This window comes from Helianthus annuus, chromosome 16 (assembly GCF_002127325.2).
Source record: "Helianthus annuus cultivar XRQ/B chromosome 16, HanXRQr2.0-SUNRISE, whole genome shotgun sequence".
NCBI classification, from domain to species: domain Eukaryota; kingdom Viridiplantae; phylum Streptophyta; class Magnoliopsida; order Asterales; family Asteraceae; genus Helianthus; species Helianthus annuus.
In genome coordinates, this window is record NC_035448.2 from 20,097,280 (window position 1) to 20,107,775 (window position 10,496).

Consider the following 10,496-nt stretch of genomic DNA (forward strand, 5'->3'; position numbering starts at 1 on the left):
GAAAATCACCCTAAACCGTAACAAACACTGAACCACACCCAAAATCAAACACACAAATCAAAAGATATACACAAAATATAAAAACCCTAAACAATATGAGACATAAATTATTACATGAACGACAACTGCTGTAGAAGATAATGCCAACCCATTACCGATGACAATTGCAGCAGGTCCTGGCAGTCCGCATACAATATAAGCAACTAATCCCACCACAATAGCTGTCACCAACACCTGTATCACTGTATCACCAACAAAAATTAAAAAAAAAAAAAAACAGTAGCACAACACAAAATGTATATAGCAGATTATATATTTGTAGTTACCTGACCAGAACCCAATCCAAAAACGTATTTCTTCATGGAACTCAGCCTTTCAACAGAAAGCTATGAACAATAACAATACACAGTTTCAAGTTTCAACTCATGCAATACAAAAGAATAATGAAATTAGACTTATTTTCACACTCAAATTCGGTCAAAACATCTCCTAACAAACATTGTAAACTCAAATTCTGAAAAATAACCAACAGAAATTTAAACATATCCAGATCCTGCCGTCAACCAACCTAACAAATTTCGCAAGAATCAACTCCTGTTCCAAATACAGTATCTAAAAAACATCAACACACAAATCAATCACTTAACCCATACCTTAACATGCGGATCTACAGAAGTTTCCAATCCTGTAACTTCCTTGCACGAAACCAACAAGCGGAACGTTTTCGGAATGGAACCGAGATAACCTAGGGTTTGAAAGAGAACTCATCTTGTTGTCTCTTGCTGCATTTCCAGCCAGCTCCTATTAGGCCACCAGACATCTCCAGACCAGAAACAGAACCATAGCGATAGTCACCACAGCGATAGTCAACAGTCGCAAACATGCAGAAGAATAGGATTTCACTCACCACAGTGATAGTCAACAGTCACACCCCAAGTGGTGGCCAGGGTTTGCCGTTTCAGGTATTATCAGCAGAAACCTATGGTGACGACGGTTAGGGTTTCACTACAGTGATGAAGATGGCTTCAAAAGTAAAACAAAACGATGTGGCTTAGATCTACCGAAATCATGGCTGCAAGGTGGGTTGCAGGTCAAACCCTACCATCCGCCATCATTGCCATGCCAAAATCAACTGGTAAAAGACTTTTGAGATCATCATAGCCGAGTGACAGAACCATCGGACTTCTTTGCCGAATACATTCTTTAACTTGAAGCTTTTTGAATAAAGAAGAAAGAGAAACCCTAGAAACCGCCAGAAGTGAGAAGAGAGAAGAAGGACCGGTTTAAAGAGAAAAGAAAGAGAAAATCAATCTGAGTTGAATTGAGAAGAAAGAGAGAGTTTGAATTGAGAAGAAAGAGATAGTTGATTTGATTACTGATATGCATTAAATGCCCATACAACTCTCCCCATGCAATTCAAATTTGCCTCCTAAAAAATGTAGTTTCTATATATTAAAAAAGCATATTTTAATATTTGTTTAATATTTATATATAATAAATAAATCGAAATCATGACATCAGCGAGGACTACGTGGCATAGTTGAGAAGTTGACACGTAGGCATTTCTATGTCATCATCTAACCTCCTTTAATAGATAGTACAGATAATAATAATAATAATAATAATAATAATAATAATAATAATAATAATAATAATAATAATAATAATAATAATAATAATAATAATAATTCGATTATAATTTTGTGGTGAAAGGATGGATATTGGGATCCGATATGGCAAATAATATGAACAACAATTATACACGTCACACTATATCTTACGATAGCCCCATACGGATCCTAGAAAACCCACCATTTTAACCCATAAAACCTTTATTTCGCCTATCCACACTCACTCTATCCATCTTCCCCCAAATCCTATCCTCTCTCCGATGGCCTCCATCTCCGCCGCAGCCACCGCTGCCGCCACCTTCTCCTCCTCCTCACCCTCACCCTCTTCTTCTTCCTCACTCTTCACCCTACCAAAACCCTCCACCAAATTACTCCTTTCCTCTACTTTTCTTTCCAAATCCTCCACAAATCTCTTCCTCCACACCTCCGCTTCTAACTCCTCCCCCGCCGCCCACCGCCGCCGTGCTCTCACCGTACGCGCCGCCAGAGGCAAATTCGAGCGAACAAAACCCCATGTCAACATCGGAACCATCGGCCACGTTGACCACGGCAAAACCACCTTAACCGCCGCTCTCACCATGGCCCTCGCCTCCACCGGCGGCGGCGTCGCCAAAAAGTACGACGAAATCGACGCCGCACCGGAAGAACGCGCGCGTGGTATCACCATTAACACCGCCACTGTCGAATACGAAACGGAAAACCGCCATTACGCCCACGTTGACTGCCCCGGTCACGCTGATTACGTCAAAAACATGATCACCGGTGCTGCCCAAATGGACGGCGCTATCCTCGTTGTCTCCGGCGCCGACGGCCCCATGCCACAGACAAAAGAACATGTTTTGTTGGCGAAACAAGTAGGTGTTCCGAATATGGTTGTTTTTTTAAATAAACAAGATCAAGTTGATGATGAAGAGTTGTTAGAATTAGTTGAGTTAGAAGTAAGAGAGTTATTATCATCTTATGAGTTTCCTGGTGATGATATTCCGATTATTTCGGGTTCGGCTTTGTTAGCTTTAGAAGCCTTGACTGAGAATCCAAAGATTGCAAAGGGGGAGAACAAATGGGTGGATAAAATCTATGATTTAATGGCTGCTGTTGATGATTATATCCCAATTCCACAAAGACAGACTGAACTGCCCTTTTTGTTAGCGATAGAAGACGTTTTTTCGATTACGGGTAGAGGGACGGTTGCCACGGGTCGGGTTGAAAGAGGGACGGTTAGGATTGGAGATAGTGTCGAGATTGTCGGGTTGAAGGATACACGAACTACCACTGTTACAGGGGTTGAGATGTTTCAGAAGCTGCTTGATGAAGCGATGGCGGGGGATAATGTAGGGCTTTTGTTGAGAGGGATTCAGAAGATTGATATTCAGAGGGGTATGGTTTTGGCTAAACCCGCGACGATTACCCCGCACACCAAGTTTGAGGCGTTGGTTTATGTGTTGAAGAAGGAAGAGGGCGGGAGGCATTCGCCGTTTTTTGCAGGGTATAGACCGCAGTTCTACATGAGAACTACTGATGTTACAGGGAAGGTGACATCGATTATGAACGATAAAGATGAGGAATCGAAGATGGTTATGCCTGGTGATCGCGTGAAGATGGTGGTTGAGCTTATTATGCCGGTTGCTTGTGAGCAAGGTATGCGGTTTGCTATTAGAGAAGGTGGGAAGACTGTCGGTGCTGGTGTTATCCAGTCGATTATCGAGTGATGTATCTCAAATCTGTTATAAAGTCGTTTTGAGTTTGGAGATTTTATTTTTCATAACTGTATGCACTTAATTTTGCATTGTTAAGATATCACACATGTTGCACCTATTTTCTTTAAGTTATGCTAGTCTTTTAGTTTAATCATGACTCTTTTTTTTTTTTTTTTTTTTTTTTTGAGTTCACTCTTTTGAAGAAGATACTGATTTGATTGATATTGAGAAATTGCATACACACACCAGTGGCTTTTCATAACTAACTGCAGTTGAAACCATCAAGAATGATGCAAGTGTACAACAGCTTAAACTGATACAATCTTGTTAACTTCAGAAAATAGTTGAAAAGATGAGTTGTTGAACGAACGCTGCTCGATGCCACTTCTCTTCATGATCCTTCACCTTTTCTACTTCATTTGTGCTGCTGCACATGTATCAAACACATTTAAGTGAGCCATTGCTGCACACTAAACTCATATTTGCCATAAGAAAGGTACATACCTGTTGATGGAAGAAGTGGCATTTGCTACTTGCTCTTGTTGAAGCTCTGAAATTGGAATATTGCACAGGAATGCTGATAGCGGATCGGATGTGGTTTCATCCATGTTTCCCCTGTCGGCCATTTCTCGTGTGTGGCTCGCACCATTACTCCAGAACCCTGATTTCGAGGACTTTCTCCTACTCTGCAACCAACCAGTGTCACAATTGAATCGATTGTGCGTCTTGAAAGTGATTATATGATATTACACAGATACTATGCAGTTATTCAGTTAATGCGGTAAAATATTAGATATCGGTCAAGGACCGATATTTGAGATATAGGTTATCTCGGTGAGATATCGGTAATTATAATATAATGTAGAATTTATATGTATAGCAATTTAACGCTTATAATTCAGTAAATATCGGTGATATATCGGTTATACAGGTCAAATATCGGTGATATATCGGTTATACAGGTCAAATATCGGTCAATATCGCCGATAATGTTGCTATCGATATTATGACCGATATTTGACACCGATATCTTACTAAGGAACCGATATGACCGATATATCACCAATATTAACTGCATAGCATAGATAACTCAAGTGTAGTAAAATGTACAATAGAGAATTTGTTTGAAGCTGAAATAACAAGATAAAATCTGTTTGCAACTTAAAGGTGTTGTGATAATAAGTAGTTTTGAGGGCGTTTGGGATTGCTTTGTTTATCACAGACCATCTGCTCCTTAGCTTTATCCTTACAATTGTCACGTTCGATTTATCCTTACGCAATGTGTTATGGTTCATATTTTTTCACTCTGCGTCATTGCAATGCATTTATCGCTAAAGCTACTCTTGTATTTTTAACTAGATCCATTTTACACAATATTACATAATTCTAAATCTAATAAGATTACATATCATGAAATTTATATATATTATATATTAAAATCTCAAAACAAATATCATAAAATTTATTTGTATTATATATAAAAATCTCAAAATAAATGAATTTATTTTTTTATTTTTATTAAACAAAAAGGCAGAAAAAAGAGGGGATAAGAGGGGCCCATCCCCTTGTCTTTAGGGAAGATCCATATCCATCTCACATAGACACATACCATCTTCATCTATGAGAGTGTGCATTGTTGATGCTACTATTAATATTTACAAGTGAAATAAGTTGTTTTTAGTAACCAATTTAAAGTTGCTTATGCTCTAAATAAATCAGTTAATAGAACTAGAATCATCAAATTCAAAATGCAAATTCTAGATTCATGTGAAGATAGATAGATAGATAGATACCTTTATAGAATGGACATGGTGGGATGTGAAATGAGCAATTGCATCTTTGCCCAAATTTGCTGCACATATTGGACAAACCTACACAAAACCTTTTTTATTAATTCTTACTTCATCTGTAGCATAACATACAAAAGTCATTAATATGTGAACAAATACCGCGTTTTTAAGGTCGAAACAATGTTCTTCTTGCAGATGACAACAAAGCACAGGAATCTCAATTTCCACATAACAAAAAGGGCATGGAAACCAGGCTCTAACATCATCATCTCCATCCATTTTCATATGATTATCTACATCAAACAATTAGCAATCCAAGATTCAATAAAAAAAATAAGTCATATTCATCAACAACTATAAAACAATTGCAGTTTGACTGAAGGTCAAACAGATTTTTTTTTTTTTTTTTTTTTTTTTTTTGGAAATTTTCAATTTTGTTTATCAAGAACTACGAAACATGTGGTCTGACTTTAAAAGTCAAACACATGGATAGAACTAAAATGAACCCAATTCCATCATCTATCAAGAACCAGTGAAAGACACATAACAATGATTTTGAACACCTTGTGTTTAACTTTAAAAAGTAACAATAATGATCAGATCTTATTGTGCAACAGAAAACACACACAGTACCACACACACTTAACAAAATCTAAAATGTTTTCAAAAGATTAAAAATAATTCCAAAAAGATTGGATTTTCCATCACTAAACATAATAATTCCAAAGACCCACTTCCACATCATCTTAACTAACAATTCATCAAAACAAGATATACAAAAATAAATCTTAAAAAAAAAAAAAAAAAAAAGTTTGAGAGTCACCTGAGTTGTTAAGATGGTCAGATTGGAGAGTGTGGAAGTGGTGGTGTTTTGCTGAGTGAGCCCAGAAATCCATTTCCAAATTTTCCGGCAAGAAAAACCGGTAAAAGCTTATTCTTTAACCGGAAAATCAAGATTCAAGAAACAGTAAAACCCAGAAGCAGAAAAGGCTAAAACTTGAGATTTATGAAGAAAGTTTGATACTTTTTGTTCTAGATGTTATAAAGATTGAATCTTTGAGGTGAAGTGTGTGAAGTGAAGCAGGGAGAAGGAAAGTGTCAAGAGGGGGGTTTTAATGTTCATAAATTCATAATTCAGATAGTCTTACTTTACATAAATTGCAATGAGGTGGTGGTAATTTAAATAACTTAATAATTCAACTTTTTATACATTAAAGATGTGAATATACTGTTGTATATATGAAAATATTCAATTCAATTAATAGTCCATATTTCTATCAAATTATGATATATCAAAGATTTTCCTATGTTGAAGTTTAAAAGATCTTTTTCATAGATTGTTTCAAAATGTCACGATAATGACATTTTTTCGTAAAAATTGTGAGAAATTATAAGAATTGATATGTAGGTATCATGTTTTGGATTTAGTCATGATTTTAAGGTAGTTTTGGCAAGAAAAACAACAGACACAACAATTTAAGACACAATGCAGTGAATTCAGAATTCTAGGCTTAAACTTAAAATACCATGCTAAGAACGTTAAGTACTGTGTTTTAGTTGTGTTTTAAATTTCATGCATATAATATATTGTATTGTGTTTTAAATTGTTGTGTTTGGTGTTTTCCCTACCAAAATAACCCAAAATATCATGACTAAAGCACAAAACATGATGTCTACATGTTAATTCTTATGCCTTCTCATCATATTTCTTACAAAATATGTCCTTTTTAGAGAACCTCACCCTCATTGAATATATTTTTTTATTAAGTTCTTGTTTCAATGTATAATTAATAAGGACTTGGATGTAATATGTAATATTGTATTATATGGTATAAATATGTAATTTATGTGAGATAAGATGTAAAACAACATATTTTGTGTTTTGATCCGGTTTTATACGATAGGCTTACGACATAAACAGTAAAACCTTTTGTTACGGTTTGAAAATTTTAAAGCTGACCAATCAAAAGTTAAAAAAAAAAAAAAAAACTGACCGTAAAATCAAACCAAAATCAAATTTGAACAATTTTACGGTTTTAAGAAAAACCAGGACACCCATAGTTATTAGTTGTGTTGATAGCAATTCATACTTGCGAGTTGCGACCTTTCATGCATGGTATTTTTTATATTTATTTTTTTTAATCAATATACCAGTTAAAAATTATTCCTTAAAATAAGTTCCAATTATGATAGTTTTCTTAATCAGAATGGAGTTAACTTTTTATTTTTTTTTAACGGCCGGTGTATTTAACTATTTTTCTTCTAAAAAAGCAAAGTTGATAGCTATAGAAGACGTGGCCGATCGCTATTGGCTAATATGGTGTCATTTAGCTTTTTAGCGGTGCTTTGTCATACTATGTGTACATCATTGTCGAGTCATACTGTCACAACTCACAACCATCCAAAAAATGAAAAATCTTACCAAAATTTTCCATTTTCACCTTTCTACATAATGTTCTAAAAACAAATAACAGAAAAGTTAAGTTTAGGAAAAGAGTAAAATGCACGGAGAGTTCCTGTGGTTTTGCAAAGTTTTACCTATAGTCCCCAGATTTTGGAAATTACACTCTTAGTCTCTGTGGTTTAACAGTTTGTTACTCGGATAGTCCCTGAAGTGGATGACCGTTAGTTTTCTCTGTTAAGTGGATGTGAAATGACAAATTTACCCTTCATCTTCTCCATAAACACACACTCTGACTCTCTCTGTCTCTATCTCTCTCTCTCTCTCTCAAGAAAAGCCCCACCACCTACCGTCACCAGCACCACCACTGCCACCACCACCTGCCACCACCCACCCCACACCACCACCTACCCCACACCACCACCACCTGATGCAACACGACAAGCATCAACCAGCGAGCTACAATTCCCAATTCCCAAATTCAAGCCCTAATTCCTTTGATCAACAAATAAATCATATTTCAGCGAATGATCTTGTGAATTACATTGGGGGTTTTAATCTGAGTACAGAAACGAACAAGATGCATCAAAAAAATGATTACCGAAAATGAATAGAATATACCGTTGAAGCATCTAATCGATGAAAGATTGGGGGTGTTTGCAGAGGAGAATTGGTATTGTTCAGTACGAAAGATTCTAAACAGGCTTCCAACATCATCCCTATCGTCATCCTTCGCCACCATAGCCGCTCTCTTCACTGTTCATGATGAACTCTTAACCAAAACGACCAGAACTGCATGTTTGTGGCTGAAAAAAGGTGCGTAGACTCGAACCCAACTCGAACCACCAGTATTCACCACCTGTCGGACTTTAACACGCCATCAAACACCACCACAGCACCGCCGCCCTCATCATCACTACAACATCGCCTCCCACGACATCACCACGCCTCCCGTCGCTGCCACCAGACACACCTAACGCCTCCCTTCTTAGCAGTTACACACCACCCACCACCTAACACCACCACCCCGTCTCTGTTCCACCTGTTGAGTCCACCCCTGCCATTGCCTTTAGTTGATTGGAGTCGTCAACGACAGTGCCCGGTCACACACACACCCATATCTCTTGTCTCTCTCTAGATTCTTTCTAACTGTCTCTAAGTTGAATGAAATCAATGGGTGAAATGAATGACGGCAGGTGGTGGTTGCAGTGGTGGTGCTGGTGATGGTAGGTGGGGTGGGGCTTTTCTTGTCTTCTTGAGAGAGAGAGATAGAGATAGACTGGTGTTTATATATGCGTGTGTGATTTTTTTTATATTTTAATAAAAGCAAAGGGTAAATAAGTAATTTCGGATAGAGTTAATGTCACACCCCCAAAATCCCACCTGCGGAGTACCACCGCTTGGAGGCGTGACTGACCAGGATCCGGCCACCAATCATACTGAACGAGCATATAAATAGTTATAAAAGTCTAACCAATACGATTGGTGTTCAAACAAAACAAAGTTTAAGTTGTAAGCGGAAGCATAAGTCTTAAAGTTAAAACATAAGTTCAAAAGGTTTCAAGTTTAACATGGCACACAGCAATCCATGCCCCACAACGACTCTCCTCCATGCAAGCTCCAGCTGAGTACCTATGGTCCTGCAAAGCATGTAGTAACGAGTCAACAACTAGTTGAGTGAGTTCACTGTTGGGTGTTCGTTTTAGTTGTTTCGAAAACAGTTTCCTTTAGCTGGCATCCTGCCGTGGGGGTTACCCCATAGTTTAAAAACGTGACTTGTTCATTCCCAGTACTCTGGCATTCCAGCCGTGGGGGCTACCCCATGTTAGTTATCAGGCATTTCGGCCGTGGGGGCTACCCCATGCGTACACTAGACTCGTTACCATATCGACTGCTGACTGTAGTCATGTTTATGTGCCCTGAAAACCGTCAATGTCTATCATCATTGACGTGCCCCAGATCCATTAGTTCACGCCCGTCCTCTGCGGCACGGTGTGAGGTTTGTCAGACCTAAATAGCGCTATCTAACTAATGACCCGCTCGCCATTGGCCCGGCGATTAAGTCGATATAAAAAGGAGGGACTTCGTGATAGAGTTTCAGTCTAGTACGAGTTATCCGTCCACCAGGACGAGGAATTACATTCCTGAACCATCGCTGTCCTACCCAAGGAGGACGAGGAATCCACGTTCCTTAACCCCGTTCCCAACCCAGGGAATCCCATGCTTTGTAGAGGGTGTGAACTCACCTTGGTTTGCTCGGCAGTTAAATCACAGAAAGGTCAATCAAGTTGCAAGTGGTCAACTATGTCCTAACATAGATACCATTTATATCAGATTCAAACCAAGCAGTGCTCGTACAAGTAGCAATCACGGCATACAAGTTCTATCATGGCAGTTTAACAACAGTGCACAGTATTTTCAATTAACAGTAGCACATATAGCCCATAAGTTCAGTCCAACTACTTAAGCCCAAAACACGTATTAAACAGTTAACACAGAAGCCCATAAGCCTGGCCCATTAACGTAGGCCCATAATTAAGCAAGCCCAATAAGCGTGGTTTCGAGTCGCAACCGGACTCGCAAGCATGGTTGCGGGTTATGCTGTTTGTGTTGATCATGGATGGTTGCGAGTCGCAACCTATGTCGCAACCATGGTTTCGGCTGATCATGCTAAGGTTTCGAGTCGCAACGGGACTCGCAACCTGTGTCGCAACTGGTGGTCTCGGCTTGTAATGCTGTGGTTGCGAGTCGCAACCAGGGGTTCCGACTCCCCAACAGTTGCTGATTCTGCACAGTTGTACTATCCAATGAAATTCAAATGTCATGCAACATTATATGGTACTATCCACTAAAACATGTTTTGTTGTCTATCATTTAGCTAAAATGGATCAAACATAGCAGAATTCAAATATTCAAGCACCTTCATAACACATTCAACTAGTTCTTCATATAATCATATCATGTTCATGTTGTTCAT

The 10,496-nt window shown here is 38.3% G+C and overlaps 2 protein-coding genes across 3 annotated transcripts; one reads left to right on the plus strand and one right to left on the minus strand.

The window, feature by feature from the left end:
* The first annotated feature begins 1,809 nt into the window (after positions 1 to 1,809).
* LOC110915765 (elongation factor Tu, chloroplastic) lies at positions 1,810 to 3,482 on the plus strand. Its single transcript, XM_022160519.2, has one exon. The coding sequence runs from the start codon at positions 1,892 to 1,894 to the stop codon at positions 3,338 to 3,340; it is 1,449 nt and encodes a 482-aa protein (XP_022016211.1). The 5' UTR covers positions 1,810 to 1,891; the 3' UTR covers positions 3,341 to 3,482.
* A 41-nt stretch (positions 3,483 to 3,523) lies between these two features.
* On the minus strand, positions 3,524 to 6,307 carry LOC110915766 (protein DEHYDRATION-INDUCED 19 homolog 5). 2 transcript variants are annotated; one of them, XM_022160520.2, is made up of 5 exons: positions 5,942 to 6,307; positions 5,278 to 5,411; positions 5,122 to 5,199; positions 3,833 to 4,014; positions 3,524 to 3,755 (listed from the first exon to the last, which is right to left on the minus strand). In XM_022160520.2, exons 1-5 carry the CDS (start codon positions 6,012 to 6,014, stop codon positions 3,662 to 3,664), a joined length of 561 nt encoding a protein of 186 aa, XP_022016212.1. In that variant the 5' UTR covers positions 6,015 to 6,307; the 3' UTR covers positions 3,524 to 3,661. The 2 variants fall into 2 exon arrangements, with proteins under 2 accessions (XP_022016212.1, XP_022016214.1); XM_022160522.2 differs by having other exon boundaries at positions 3,524 to 3,752; positions 5,942 to 6,247.
* Between the last annotated feature and the right edge of the window lie 4,189 nt (positions 6,308 to 10,496).